General features: G+C 40.1%; 1 protein-coding gene across 1 annotated transcript in view; it reads right to left on the reverse strand.

Moving 5' to 3' along the window:
* Positions 1–16,279, reverse strand: part of c4 (complement component 4) — a 72,103-nt gene that overhangs the window by 43,471 nt on the left and 12,353 nt on the right. Inside the window, exons 11-18 of the mRNA XM_060897719.1 lie at positions 14,440–14,604; positions 14,089–14,289; positions 10,216–10,401; positions 9,928–10,074; positions 3,873–4,002; positions 3,721–3,774; positions 3,352–3,555; positions 1,468–1,585 (exon numbers count right to left, since the gene is read on the reverse strand). Coding sequence (XP_060753702.1) covers positions 1,468–1,585; positions 3,352–3,555; positions 3,721–3,774; positions 3,873–4,002; positions 9,928–10,074; positions 10,216–10,401; positions 14,089–14,289; positions 14,440–14,604 — 1,205 coding nt within the window. The remainder of the gene's footprint in view (positions 1–1,467; positions 1,586–3,351; positions 3,556–3,720; positions 3,775–3,872; positions 4,003–9,927; positions 10,075–10,215; positions 10,402–14,088; positions 14,290–14,439; positions 14,605–16,279) is intronic.

Below are 16,279 nucleotides of genomic sequence, written 5' to 3' on the forward strand. Positions count from 1 at the left end.
ACAAAAAAAACCCATCACCGTTATGTCTAGGTTTTAAAGGTAGACTGCCTTTCAGATTTTTCAAGTGTAGGTCATAAAAAGAATTTTCCCCGACACCCAATTATTTTTGTTTAGTGGACTGAAAGCTACTGAATTCCAATCACAGACTTCCAATTTTATTAGTTTTTTAAAATAGAACAGTTAATGAATGTAAGGTCACGTGGCCCTAAATTCTCCACTATTTTTTCCTGCTTCACCATGACCCAATACAAAATACTACACCATGCATCACATGGTGGGCTTTCCCCGTTCGCGCAAGGCATTGTGGGATACAAATTGGAAACAGGAGAGAAAAATGGAGGACGTGAGTGTGCGAATGAAACGTGAAAGACCGGCTACAGTAACGGAAAGCGAAAAGAAAAAGCGTTATGTTATATACAAAGGAAAAGAAACGCAGGACCAAACTAATAAATATCGGCGGTCAGCGAGCACCTCGGTGTGATCAGCTGTTCGTTTAGTGACAGAATGATGGAACTGTCAGTGCACGCTCAAAGGTAAACCTGTAGATGGCAGTAATGCAACACTGGATGCCAGCTGCCATAAAACCCAAAAGAAGAAGAAAAAGAAGCACGTGCACACAGACTTCCTCTGTCTGCTTGACTGCACGAAGTGAGCGATTTCGTGCACATTATTTGCTCCGGAATCTCCTCAAATTAAATAACTTCCCAGCCACAGAATGGCCTGTTTTTTGAGATATTACAGAACATATATCACAGCAATGACCAAATTTCAGAGGGAACTAAATTTCACCGATTTTATGAAATCGAAAGACCGTCTTGCTTCAAGTAAGGAGAAGTTTATTTGGCATTTTTTCAAAGGAGTCTCCAGTGTCAGATTTTTAAAAAATAATTTTTCAGCACACCACTTAGCTTCTTAGTGCATCACTAACATAGATACATGAACAATACCGAACAATTATTTGCTGAAGCTGAAGTCAAGGTTATTATTCATCGATATTCACCGAGCCTGAGGTGGATAATAGTTTTAGGATAAATACACAGGTGATTATTTTAAAAATTGTTTTAAAAAAATAATTGATTTCAATCTTCAAAACCAGCATGCAAATATAATAACTTGTAATAAAAGACTTGTATCACTTATCTACGCTGAGTCACATAAAATATTTTGTTTTGAAATCAATAATATAAATCACAATCCCAACTTCCCTTTGAATAGTTTTAGACCAAACTTTGTAGCATCTTTAGTGCTTTTAGGAACAGCATTTTCTTTCATCATTTGTCATTCTTCCTCGAAGCGACTGGCCGCCATTTTGCCAAGTCGCTCGAGGTGATTATCGAGAAATTTCTTGACCAATCAGCATGCACAATTTTATATAATCACCTGCGTATTTATACTAACAGGAATTAAAAGTATTTCCGTTCTACAAAACAGAGTAAACCATCATTGGAGGTCTGGTTTGTGAGGTACCTGATGTTGCCTGAGGCATGTGCATCGAAAATCTGCCACATCCATGACTGAGGAAAGAAACTGCGGAGGTACACGGACGCTTCATCGATCTCATCCTCCACTATTCCATTGCTGAATGCTTCATGGAAAGAAGAGGAGGAAAGAAATCTGAGTGTCCTTTAATATCTCCGTTACACCGTCTTACACTGAACAGCAACGTTCAGTCAGGAAATCAGAGTCTGGCTTTAATCTCACAGCAAGACGAGAATTGATTTTTCATTTCAAACCTCTCCAGCTCGTCATGATCATTGATAGGGATATGAAAGGAAATAAACCAATTGAATGACTTTTTTTTTAATCTCTCTTTGACAAATGGGCTTTATGACACTCTCGTGAGTTTACAGTGTGAATAAAAATGTCATTAACTCCTCAAACCAGCAGGCGCATTTGGACGTGTTCTGACTCTACCGTCTGATTTGAAGGTTATCTTAGCAGCCATGTGCACGACAGCGCCTTCAAATACTGAATTCTGATTGGTCAGAAGGCATTGATTCATTTTCTGTATCAGCAGCTCAGACAAGTTCAAGCTGGAATGTTTATATTAATATGAAATACCCTACCATGTAAGCATAAATTAATAACTGCATACCATTTACAGAACCAGTCAAAAGTCTGTACACCCCATACTCTACTCATTCATAGGTTTTTCTATATTTTCTACATTGTAGGACATTTGAAATTTTAAATTTGAAGACATCAAAATTCTGAAATAACATCTGGAACATATACAGAATTATGTGGTTAAAAAAAAAAAATATATATATATATATATATATATATATATATATATATATATATGTTTGATCTTGGCAGCACGGTGGTGTAGTGGTTAGCACCTTCACCTTACAGCAAGAAGGTCCTGGGTTCAAGCCCAGCTACCGACAAGGGCCTTTCTGTGCAGAGTTTGCATGTTCTCCCCGTGTCTGTGTGGGTTTCCTCCGGGTGCTCCGGTTTCTCCCACAGTCCAAAGACATGCAGGTTAGGCTAATTGGTGGCTCTAAATTGACCGTAGGTGTGAATGAATGATTGTCTCTATGTGTCAACCCTGTGATGACCTGGCGACTTGTCTAGGGTGTACCCTGCCTCTCACCCATAGTCAGCTGGGATAGGCTCCAGCTTGCCTGTGACCCTGTACAGGATAAGCAGTTATGGATAATGGATAAATGGATGGATGTTAGTAGTCCAACCAAAAAGAAATTTAGAGGCTATGTCAAGCAGGCAAAAACTATGAACAGTTCCGATCTGGTCCTATATCTGCATGCCACACGGCATATGGCCAAATGGGAGGCTTTGGGTGACTGTAGTGTGGTCACCTGGAAGTAGATCAGGAAAAAAAAATCATTATGCTACCCAAGCTAGTCCTTTTTGAACACTATTAGGACATGTTGTGCTTTTGGTGATAAATATCTAGCATGATCTAATAGGAGCTTCGACATGACATTTTTGGAGTGGGACCAATAGTGTGACCAGGGCCTTATCTAATCCAGCTTCATGAGGTTGTCACCTGGAACACTTTTCAATTAACAGATGGGCCTCGTCAAAAGTTAATTAGTGAACGAGTTTCTTGCCTTCTTAATGCGTTTGAGATAGGACAGTAAATAATTAATAAAAATACTATAAGTAAATAGCCCTATTCAACACCACAACTGTGGTAATCCATACCCATTATATCAAGAACCACTTAACTAAGTAAAGAGAAACGACATCCATCATTACTTTAAGACATGAAGAAGTGTCTTTTAATTAATAAAAATAAAGAAAGAACATTCAATTAGAAGGCATGTCCAAACTTGTGACTGGTACTGTATATGACTTGTATGTGAGATGCTGTGCAAAAATGTGTACTTCTCCCCAAGCTGCTTTTCCATTTGTTCACTCGGTCCTTCTTCCTCTTAGCCACTGCAGCCTCGCAGCACTTTTTGAAAGCTTCCTGGCAGCTCTTTGGCTGATGCGCTGTGAATTTCAACCTCTTATCACATGGCATTGCTGACAATCCTTTCCTCCGTCCATCTTCACAGCACTTCCTGTCTGGGTGCCTGTAGCTGTTAACTGAATATACGACAATTTCAACTTAAATTCTTGAGATTGTAAACAATGTTCTGTGTTATACATCGATTGATTTCATAATGAATTTACAAGATTCGACTCTGTGATATCATACAGTTTAATTGTCTTTGCAGTGATCGAAGGTCCGCATGCATTCTGGGATCTTACCGAGTTTATTGAGGTCTCTTTTTTGTCTGTGACGGTCATTGTAGCATTTATGTTCTAATCAGGACAGAAGAAAATGTATTAATATGCAATAACACCCATAACTGCACAGATTCAGTGTCAGTTCATTTGTGTATTTTAAGGGAACGTGTTACCTCCAAGTATAACTGGTTGTGTTGCACAGTTACAGATGAACGTAAGTCCTGCTGTTTCCAGGACCGACTTGGAATTTTCTCCTCCGCCTACAGAACAGGCCAGATCATACGAGTTCATGTACTCGAACATCTGCAAGAAGGTCAGTGTCCGTGAATTTCATTCTTCAATTCGATCACAGTGCACTAAAAACATGACTGAATGTTACATGTGTGATCATGTAATAAATACTGAATTAAAAAATAACTCTTCTTTTATCAAAAGGTCACATAACCATCATCTTTTTTTAAGACAACTCAAAGGCTGTCTTTCACATGTTTCAAATGTGGAATTTTCATATGTAGTGCTTCCACATGTGTTTTTATTTTCCCATCTCATTCACTACCTGTGGGCGGCACGGTGGTGTAGTGGTTAGCGCTGTCGCCTCACAGCAAGAAGGTCCTGGGTTCGAGCCCCGGGGCCGGCGAGGGCCTTTCTGTGTGGAGTTTGCATGTTCTCCCCGTGTCCGCGTGGGTTTCCTCCGGGTGCTCCGGTTTCCCCCACAGTCCAAAGACATGCAGGTTAGGTTAACTGGTGACTCCAAATTGACCGTAGGTGTGAATGTGAGTGTGAATGGTTGTCTGTGTCTATGTGTCAGCCCTGTGATGACCTGGCGACTTGTCCAGGGTGTACCCCGCCTTTCGCCCGTAGTCAGCTGGGATAGGCTCCAGCTTGCCTGCGACCCTGTAGAAGGATAAAGCGGCTAGAGATAATGAGATTCACTACCTGTACATGCACAAAATATTCCAGTTTTTCCAAAAAAGACAATATTCCGACAAAGTTGTTTACATGGTAAACTAGAAGGGCACACGATAGAGTCCATACCTCTGCCAAGTCATATTATCAGCATCAAAATCAAATCACTTGAACACAAGATAATACTAAACCCATCCATTTTCTGTAGCTGCTTATCCTGTACAGGGTCGCAGGCAAGCTGGAGCCTATCCCAGCTGACTATGGGTGAGAGGCGGGGTACACCCTGGACAAGTCGCCAGATTATCGCAGGGCTGACACATAGAGAAAAACAACCATTCACACTCACACCTACGGTCAATTTAGAGTCACCAGTTAACCTAACCTGCATGTCTTTGGACTGTGGGGGAAACCGGAGCACCCGGAGGAAACCCACGCGGACACGGGGAGAACATGCAAACTCCGCACAGAAAGGCCCTCGTTGGCCACAGGGCTCGATCCCAGGACCTTCTTGCTGTGAGGCGACAGTGCTAACCATTACACCACCGTGCCACCCTTTAATACTAAACCTGTACACCAACTTTTATCAAAGTCCATTAACTAGTTTTTGAGTTATATTGGGAACGGACAAAAAAAAAAAATCCTGGATCCGTATACATATCCAGATTGATCTAATCTAAATCCAGATAATCTAATCGATCTAATCTGAATCCGAATTTATCTAATCTTATCCGGATAAATGTGATCAATTGTTCCGTGGCCCATGGCTCATCTTTCCACCAAATTTCATCAAAATCTGTTCACTACTTTTTGAGTTATGTTGGGAACAAACAAACAAACTAACTAACTTACCGAGGCAAAAACATAATCTACTTTTTTAGTTACGGTGTGAACAGACAACAAAAAAATATTGGATCTGCATACATATCTAGACCCTGGATCTACATACATACATACCCATATTTTCATCAAAATCTAATCAATTGTTCCTTGGCCCATGGCTCACCTTTCCACCAAATTTCATCCAAATCCGTTCAGTACTTTTTGAGTTACATTGAAAAAAGCAAACAAACAAACAAAAAGCAGAGGCAAAAACATAATCTCCTCCAGCAAACTTGGCAGAGGTAATGATAATTAATATTCCACTAATGTTCATGTTTACATGCAGCCGTGCATACTCCTTACTCCATATCCTTTATTGTAATTTTTATGCTGCACATAAAAACAAAATTGTGTTTCACACATCCATTAGTCAGTAATTCAGTGCAAAAAGCCTGTAAAAATGTTTAAGCTAATAAATAAGAGCACTAATAAATAAACTAGATTATACTAAAATAGAATTTTAAAAAAGTTAATAAATAAGAGCACGAGTAGATAAACTATATGATACTCATACATACTTATCTAGTTGGTTTGTGTACAATGTACAGAGCTGACCATAAACAGGCAAGAGGCCATGTGTCAAACTGCTGTAAAAACCCCAATCGAGATGCACGCTCCGAATGTGCTGTATACATGACCAAAGGGTGCTCCTCAAACCTCATGTCTTAACCGGATAATGCAAATTCAGAATATCCAAACGGAATATTTGGCTCTCTCATTGGGGATAAATTAGGGATAAAATTAGTTCATATGTTTTAAAGTCTTTCATTTTCTGTAAAGCTGGTTTGCACCAATGTCTGGTGTTAAAAGTGCTATACAAATCAACTTGATTTGACTTGACTATGCAGTTTACATGACCTGTATCAAATTCCAATATGGAATTTATCAATTATCGTCATATTTGAAATCTCATCTCATTATCTGTAGCCACTTTATCCTGTTCTACAGGGTCGCAGGCAAGCTGGAGCCTATTCCAGCTGACTACGGGCGAAAGGCGGGGTACACCCTGGACAAGTCGCCAGGTCATCACAGGGCTGACACATAGACACAGACAACCATTCACACTCACATTCACACCTACGGTCAATTTAGAGTCACCAGTTAACCTAACCTGCATGTCTTTGGACTGTGGGGGAAACCGGAGCACCCGGAGGAAACCCACACGGACACGGGGAGAACATGCAAACTCCGCACAGAAAGGCCCTCGCCGGCCACGGGGCTCGAACCCGGACCTTCTTGCTGTGAGGCGACAGCGCTAACCACTACACCACCGTGCCACCCCATATTCGAAATAATAGTGGAATATTAGTGTGCATGTAAACGTACTAATTGTTTCCCCGATTCATTAGTTTTCACCTGCTAATTAATTTCTAATATGTAACACGTGATGCTACTGTATATCTTTCCCATAGATATTACTGTATTACTGATATCACATGTTCACCTGAATTTACCTTCATATGCTTTTCACACATTACTCACACGATCACATGTGAAAAACATCTCAGATGTGAAATATATTATATTATATTATATTATATTATATTATATTATATTATATTATATTATATACACATGAGTGTTTTACTGAGAAATACACCGTTCATATTTTTCATACAAGCTTCATCCGGGACATTGATAATAGCAACTGTGACACATTTCTCAATTTGTCACTCAATGAATTGTTTTGATAAATTTGGGTACTTTTTGTTTGCGAATGTGTCGATATAATAAATAGAAAATCACACATTGGCTTGAAGACATGAAGTTTATCTCCTCGTGTTGAAAAACTCACATTTTTCATACAAAATACTGTACATCGCGGCTCATTAACAGTTATGAGCTGATAGCTGATGAGGTGTGTAGCACCGAGATGGTAGTCATCTATGTATGATGAGACTGAGTGGAATAACTGTTTTATTCTATCCATATTCACTGGATTTTGAGAAACAAAGCATTTTTATTTTTTGCAAATTTGATCAATAAAAACAAAATGTCAGACAAAATCATTTCTACTTAAAATGTTAACAAACTGGCAAAATGACAGGAGCAATTTGTGAAAAATGCAATAATAATAATAATAATAATAATTCTTGAAAAATAAAAAAGGCACATTCTTACCATCAAATACAACCCCGATTCCCAAAAAAGTTGGGACAAAGTACAAATTGTAAATAAAAACGGAATACAATGATGTGGAAGTTTCAAAATTCCATATTTTATTCAGAATAGAACATAGATGACATATCAAATGTTTAAACTGAGAAAATGTATCATTTAAAGAGAAAAATTAGGTGATTTTAAATTTCATGACAACAACACATCTCAAAAAAGTTGGGACAAGGCCATGTTTACCACTGTGAGACATCCCCTTTTCTCTTTACAACAGTCTGTAAACGTCTGGGGACTGAGGAGACAAGTTGCTCAAGTTTAGGGATAGGAATGTTAACCCGTTCTTGTCTAATGTAGGATTCTAGTTGCTCAACTGTCTTAGCTCTTTTTTGTCGTATCTTCCGTTTTATGATGCGCCAAATGTTTTCTATGGGTGAAAGATCTGGACTGCAGGCTGGCCAGTTCAGTACCCGGACCCTTCTTCTACGCAGCCATGATGCTGTAATTGATGCAGTATGTGGTTTGGCATTGTCATGTTGGAAAATGCAAGGTCTTCCCTGAAAGAGACGTCGTCTGGATGGGAGCATATGTTGCTCTAGAACCTGGATATACCTTTCAGCATTGATGGTGTCTTTCCAGATGTGTAAGCTGCCCATGCCACACGCACTAATGCAACCCCATACCATCAGAGATGCAGGCTTCTGAACTGAGCGCTGATAACAACTTGGGTCGTCCTTCTCCTCTTTAGTCCGAATGACACGGCGTCCCTGATTTCCATAAAGAACTTCAAATTTTGATTCGTCTGACCACAGAAGAACAGTTTTCCACTTTGCCACAGTCTATTTTAAATGAGCCTTGGCCCAGAGAAGATGTCTGCGCTTCTGGATCATGTTTAGATATGGCTTCTTCTTTGAACTATAGAGTTTTAGATGGCAACGGTGGATGGCACGGTGAATTGTGTTCACAGATAATGTTCTCTGGAAATATTCCTGAGACCGAAGATCACGGGCACCCAGTATGGTTTTCCGGCCTTGACCCTTACGCACAGAGATTCTTCCAGATTCTCTGGATCTTTTGATGATATTATGCACTGTAGATGATGATATGTTCAAACTCTTTGCAATTTTACACTGTCAAACTCCTTTCTGATATTGCTCCACTATTTGTCGGCGCAGAATTAGGGGGATTGGTGATCCTCTTCCCATCTTTACTTCTGAGAGCCGCTGCCACTCCAAGATGCTCTTTTTATACCCAGTCATGTTAATGACCTATTGCCAATTGACCTAATGAGTTGCAATTTGGTCCTCCAGCTGTTCCTTTTTTGTACCTTTAACTTTTCCAGCCTCTTATTGCCCCTGTCCCAACTTTTTTGAGATGTGTTGCTGTCCTGAAATTTCAAATGAGCCAATATTTGGCATGAAATTTCAAAATGTCTCACTTTTGACATTTGATATGTTGTCTATGTTCTATTGTGAATACAATATCAGTTTTTGAGATTTGTAAATTATTGCATTCCATTTTTATTTACAATTTGTACTTTGTCCCAACTTTTTTGGAATCGGGGTTGTACTTTTATTCCATATTTTGTTGCTTTTTTGTTGTATTTTTGGCGGGTTTTGTTTTCGAGTAGAGATTTTATTTCGTCCTCGGTTGGTTCAGCAACACGCTCCGCCATTTTGTTTTTCTCTACTCACGGTATATGAGCTGATATCCTAGTCATAGAGTTGCCAATCAGAGCGCGCGACTGCTCATATCCAGTGAATGTGGATCAAATAATCCCCGATATTTCATGCCGATGACGTCACTCCCACTGTTTTCCCGCTGACTGGATGTGCATTGTCAAAATGGCCAGCCAGTTCACAATTAAAATTCTTTTGATTAACCTGCATTTTTTTTTGTGGATGTGTCCATATAACATGAAGAACATTACACAGTGGTGCAAAGATATGACGTTTATCTTCTCATGTTGAAAATATTTTCACTAGTTCACTTCGCTCACTTGTGAATATGTTCACCACTTGAATATCTTCATGCAACCGTGTAATATCATTCATATATATATATATATATATATATATATATATATATATATATATATATATATATATATATAATGTGTGTGTTTGTAATGTAATAAAACTTTGTATGAATATTCAACATTTTATTTTTATACTGAGCCTTGAGATATAGCCATATTTGACACAGATACAGCGAATGTAATTGAAATTCACTGTAATATTGCATAATAAACCTGACCATAGTATTAAATATTTTGGTAAACTGATTATGATCTGGGCTAAACAGGTCGTTGGGTTGTGATTAAGGCCGTACCTTTTGAGGAGTCAGTTTGTCCTTCTTACTGAGGATGTACACAGCCGAATCCACTGCACTCAGCGCCACCTTACTGTCTGGATCCGTCCTGATTGACACCTCAAATTCCTGTGCAGGTTTCAGTTCATGGAAAGGAGCGATTTCAACCTGGGAAAAAAAAAAGTTAGACTCCTTAATTGTATATTCTCTAAATTAAACGAGATGTTTTGTGTGAAGCTATAGTAGAGAAGGATCGAAGTGATAAACATGTATCTTGACCTAAAGGAACACTATGATGTGTTCTGCTACCTTTCCTTTGCACACATCTTTCACATCCACCCACACGGAGTCGGCCACTAGTTTGCCAGCTGGTGAGTAATAGTAGGCCACCAGGCGGAAGGCGGGCACCATATCCACAGAGAAAGGCAGGTTGATGGAGGTCAGGTCAGTCCTCTGAACTCTGCCTGTCGTCAGCACTCTGCCCTTACTCACAACCTGGAGACACAAAACATCTGGAAACAACTGGACAGTATCATATGCAAGGAATAAAGCACAGCTGGGCATACTGATAGAAGAAAACAATTCATTAAGGGCTTAATTTAATTTGATTTCCATTTGGGCTTAATTTTTATTTTCACACGATGGTTCCGTTTCATCTTGTGGAACATCTGCAAAAGATGTAATTTCCTGTTTTCCTGAGAAGCTCTGAAAATTCTGGGTTATTATTCAGCATGTGACAGGCCAGTGCTATTAAATCTCAAAATATAAGAAATGATGATGATGATGATTATTCTTATTCTTCTTATTATTAAGTTTCTGATTACCAAAAAATTGCAAAGAAATTGCTTTATTGTGAATAATTGTGACTTGTATTGCAGATAAATACATTCATCTTAGTCACTTTTTTTGAAAGACAGTCTAGCTCTTGTTCTCCTCCTCCTCCTGCTTCCCTTTTCTTCCTCGTCTTTAGCTGTGTCTGAAATCACTCACTCGTTCACTACTCCCTACTCACTATCTAGGGAATTACTATATAGAGGACTATATAGTGAGCTCATTGTTAAAATGAAGAAACACTTTGACACTACTCCACCGCACTGATATTTACGTCATTACTGTCGCACAGTTAAAACGTGCCAGATCAGCCTGCTGGTGGGTTTCAAAATAATAAACACATGCATGTGTTTTGGTGATAAATCCATATTATACTGAGCGCATTTCCCACATTAATCAATACAAAGTACTTTGTGTCTGCTGCATCTTTCAGTTCTTTCTTCTTCGCTGCCTTTTATTCAATCAAATTTGAGGCTTTTGATTCATTCCCTGCTTTGCACTGTAACTTTTATTCTTGTATTTTATGCAGTGGCGGCTGGCTCATAGGGGGCGCTTGGGCGCCGTCCTCCCAGATGTGGAGGGGAAAAAAAATATAAAATATATCGATATATATTTTTACAAATTTTATTATCAATATCAGTTTTACTTAATAGTGTGTGCCTACATGCGATCTGAATTATTTAAACAACATTTCCACCAACTGACTCTCATTCAATGGTGAATTTCCACCGACAGACGCGTATCATTTCTCTTCTTGGACGCTCGGCAAAGCGCCCCAGAAGTGCAGCGGAATAGCCAATCGTGTATGGTTGCTCGGGAAAAATCATAAATATTTGGCCAATCAGCATCGCCGAATTTAATGGTTTTGGGGCGCTGGAAATTTCGCCCCTGCTACAGAAAATGCATCTCTCTCTCTCTCTCTGTCTTTGATGTTCAAAACTAGACTTTTGGTTCATATTGGACAATAATCACATCTTTCTTGTCATAGTTTGTATTCACAACAAGAGTGTCAACACTGTGTTTCACTCCCCCTCTCACTGTCTCGTTTCACAGAAATACACCTAGCTCAGAACACACACACACACACACACACACACACACACACACACACACACACACACACACACCTCATTTCATAGTCACTCTCTCACACAGAAATCTTACACTCACCTTAGAATCACACACACACACACACACCTCATTTCATAGTCACTCTCTCACACAGAAATCTTACACTCACCTTAGAATCACACACACACACACACACACACACACACACACACACACACACACACACACACACACACACACACCACCTCACTCAGTCCCACACTCACCTTAGAAACCTTCCTCCCTCTCTCTCACTCACTCATTCACACTCTCTCTCTCTCACACACACACACACACACACACACACACAGTTGGTTTGTATAGATTCAGCTGAAATCATACCCTTGCTGTAAACTTCTCTCAAGAACTTGAGTATTGTATTGTATTTGAAACCGTTCCTTTCCAAAGCATAAATGGAGCCTAATATAGCTGTAAATTGTTAATTTACTTTATCTGTGAAACTGCTGATTTTGAGAAGGAAATTAAATTATTATTGTGGAATTGTCATTTTCTGACTGTTCATTTGAATGCTTATACTGGACTAGGCAGGGAACTCTACTGGCACACACCAGCCCCACCAAGAATTTTTTTCACCAGCCGCCACTGATTTTATGTCTTATTCTATTTTAGCTTATTTTCTATTCTTGTAGAAATTGTGTGAAGCACTTTGGGGCCAACTTTGTTGTTTTAAATGTGCTATATAAATAAAATGACTTGACTAATTGTGCTTGAATGTATTATTATATATTATTTTCTAGTTATCTATTCTATTGTTGCTGTACTGCGTGCTCCTCTCTGTTATCTGCCATTTTTCTTTCAGTGTGACTGCAATGCATGATGGTATACATTGTTTGGTTAGTGACCATCGGTTGTACACTACTTTTCATGATGCATTGTGGGATACTTTGAGTGCACTATATAGGGTGTAATAATTCTCACTATACATTCGGACAGCACGACAAAATGGCGAACTCTCTATATAGTCCACTATATAGTGAGTGATTTCGGACACAGTGCTTGTTTTTCCTTTTGCTCTTCTTCTTCTTCTATCTCCTCTTCCTTTCCTTCTTCTCTTTTCCTTGTTTTCCTCTTGTTCTTCTTGTTCTTGCTCTTCTCCTTCCCTTCTCTTTCTCTTTTCCTTGTTTTTCCTCTTGTTGTTGTTCTTCTATCTCCTTCTCCTCCTTCCCTTTCTTTCTCTTTTCCTTGTTTTTCCTTTTGTTGTTGCTGCTGTTCTTCTTCTTCTATCTCCTTTTCCCCCTCATTTCTTCTTCTTCTATCTCCTCCTCCTTCCCTTTCTTTCTCTTTTCCTTGTTTTCCACTTGTTGTTCTTGTTTTTCTTCTTCTTCTATCTCCTCTTCCTCATTCTCTTTCTCTTTTTCTTATTTTTCCCTGTTGTTGTTGTTCTTTGGCTTCTTCTTCTTCTTCTTCTTCTTCTTCTTCTTCTTCTTCTTCTTCTTCTTCTTCAATCTCCTTCTCCTCCTTCCCTTTCTTTGTCTTTTCCTTGTTTTTCTTCTTGTTGTTGTTGCTGTTGTTGTTCTATCTCCTCCTTCTTATCCCCCTAATTCCCTCTTCGTCTATCTCCTCTTCCTCCTTCCCTTTCTTTCTCTTTTTCTTGTTTTTCCTCCTGTTGTTGCTGTTGTTGTTCTTCTATCTCCTCCTCCTTCTTATCCCCCTCATTCCCTCTTCTTCTTCTTTTTCTATCTCCTCCTCCTTCCCTTTCTTTCTCTTTTTCTTGTTTTTCCCTCATTGTTGTTGTTGTTGGTGGTGATCATCATCTTCTCCTTCCTTGTTCTTGTTCCTCCTCCTTCAAGTTTGCTTCAGCAAAAACAGTTATTTTTAGCTGAAGGCAATAAGGCTCCCAACTGTTATTAAATCCACATATAACTGTTATTTAGAGATGAAACATACACACTGCACTCAGTTTTTACAGTGAAAGTGAAATCTGTGGGAAATTTTTTTTTAAACCATGTAACATCATGAGCGTCTGTGCAGGGCCCAGGGACTGGTGGAGCAGCCCTGATCTTTACCTCCCCCTGCTGTCTGTGAGAGAAATCACAGTTCCCAAGCCGATCCCACACCTTCTGCTGAACCTACACATGATTTCTGGAATACTTTTGAGAGTAAAGGGGTAGAGCTTTGTTTGAGAAGCAATTTAAAAATTACAGACCGCACCTTGAAATCATGAAACCACTAAAAACACCCAGATGTATAAGGATTTACATGTTTTTCTCAACTATTTACCAGGTAATATATATGTGAGGGTCTTGCACTCGCAGCTCTTGTGATGTCCCTGAATGTGACCTGCAGACTTTGCCCAGGGTTGAGGACCTGATGCTGCACCTCCACACTCAGATAACTGCCATCTTCATCGACTATCGCTGTGGATGTTATCTTAGCGTCACTGATTATGACGTCTTCATCATCATTTCTCTGTGCATACACCTGTCAGAGACATCAAAAGGTCTTGTTGATGAACTGATGTGTTTAGTTGTTGGGTCAAAACACTTATTAATCTCTCTTGGGGTCTGTATAGCAGTGTGTTTAAGAGTAGCAAATCATGCAGGAGTTGAACTGAGTGTTTGTTATTGTTACCGTGATGGAGAGTTCCTTAGCCTGCTGCGGGACTTGGAATGTGATGGCTATGTTCCCGCTATTATCCCCAGTGCTCTGCTTCGTCTGAGACACTCCATCTATAGTCACAGCAGCCTTTATTTTCAAATGAGGGACTCTGGAGCCATCTGGGAAGCTGGTTGTGCCCTACAGCATAGCACAAGTGAGGTCTGATTTATAGATTTATCACTGGAAAAGTATTGTGTTGAGTATATCACAGCAATTTGAGAATCATCACATTATTTTTTTATTAAGAAAAATGCATGCCAATTTTTTTTTTATCCTTTTATAGCAGAGCTCCTGTATGGGCCTTTGGCCCGCGCGAGCAGAGCCCCATAAGCACAGAGTGTTGATACATAAAAAAATACCATCAAGTTATTTTCTGATGGTTTTGGTTCTGTGCGTGCCTGCCACCCGACCAGTGTTAGTAATTACCAGTCCTAAACACCGCCTAGTGGCCAGTGTTAGCAATTACCAGTCATACACACCGCCTAGTGGCCAGTGTTAGCAATTACCAGTCATACACACCACCTAGTGGCCAATGTTAGTAATTACCAGGCATACACGCCGCCTCGTGGCCAGTGTTAATAATTACCAGTCATACACACCGCCTAGTGGTCAGTGTTAGTAATTACCAGTCATACACACCGCCTAGTGGTCAGTGTTAGTGCCAGCGTTAGTAATTACCAGTCATACACACCGCCTAGTGGCCAGCGTAAGCAATTAGTCATACACACCGCCTAGTGGCCAGCGTTAGCAATTACAGTCATACACACCGCCTAGTGGCCAATGTTAGTAATTACCAGTCATACACACCGCCTAGTGGCCAGCGTTAGCAATTACAGTCATACACACCGCCTAGTGGCCAATGTTAGTAATTACCAGTCATACACACCGCCTAGTGGCCAGTGTTAGTAATTACCAGTCATACACACCGCCTAGTGGCCAGTGTTAGTAATTACCAGTCATACACACCGCCTAGTGGCCAGCGTTAGCAATTACAGTCATACACACCGCCTAGTGGCCAATGTTAGTAATTACCAGTCATACACACCGCCCTAGTGGCCAATGTTAGTAATTACCAGTCATACACACCGCCTAGTGGCCAGCGTTAGCAATTACAGTCATACACACCGCCTAGTGGCCAATGTTAGTAATTACCAGTCATACACACCGCCCTAGTGGCCAATGTTAGTAATTACCAGTCATACACACCGCCTAGTGGCCAATGTTAGTAATTACCAGTCATACACACCGCCTAGTGGCCAGCGTTAGCAATTACAGTCATACACACCGCCTAGTGGCCAATGTTAGTAATTACCAGTCATACACACCGCTTAGTGGCCTGTGTTAGTAATTACCAGTCATACACACCGCCTAGTGGTCAGTGTTAGTAATTACCAGTCATACACACCACCTAGTGGCCAATGTTAGTAATTACCAGGCATACACACCGCCTCGTGACCAGTTAGTAATTACCAGTCATACACACCGCCTAGTGGTCAGTGTTAGTAATTACCAGTCATACACACCGCCTAGTGGCCAATGTTAGTAATTACCAGGCATACACACCGCCTCGTGGCCAATGTTAGTAATTACCAGTCATACACACCGCCTAGTGGCCAGTGTTAGTAATTACCAGTCATACACACCGCCTAGTGGCCAGTGTTAGCAATTACAGTCATACACACCGCCTAGTGGCCAGTGTTAGTAATTACCAGTCATACACACCACCTAGTGGCCAATGTTAGTAATTACCAGTCATACACACCGCCTAGTGGCCAATGTTAGTAATTACCAGGCATACACACCGCCTAGTGGC

This window comes from Neoarius graeffei, chromosome 17, assembly GCF_027579695.1.
Source record: "Neoarius graeffei isolate fNeoGra1 chromosome 17, fNeoGra1.pri, whole genome shotgun sequence".
In the NCBI taxonomy this organism is placed as follows: domain Eukaryota; kingdom Metazoa; phylum Chordata; class Actinopteri; order Siluriformes; family Ariidae; genus Neoarius; species Neoarius graeffei.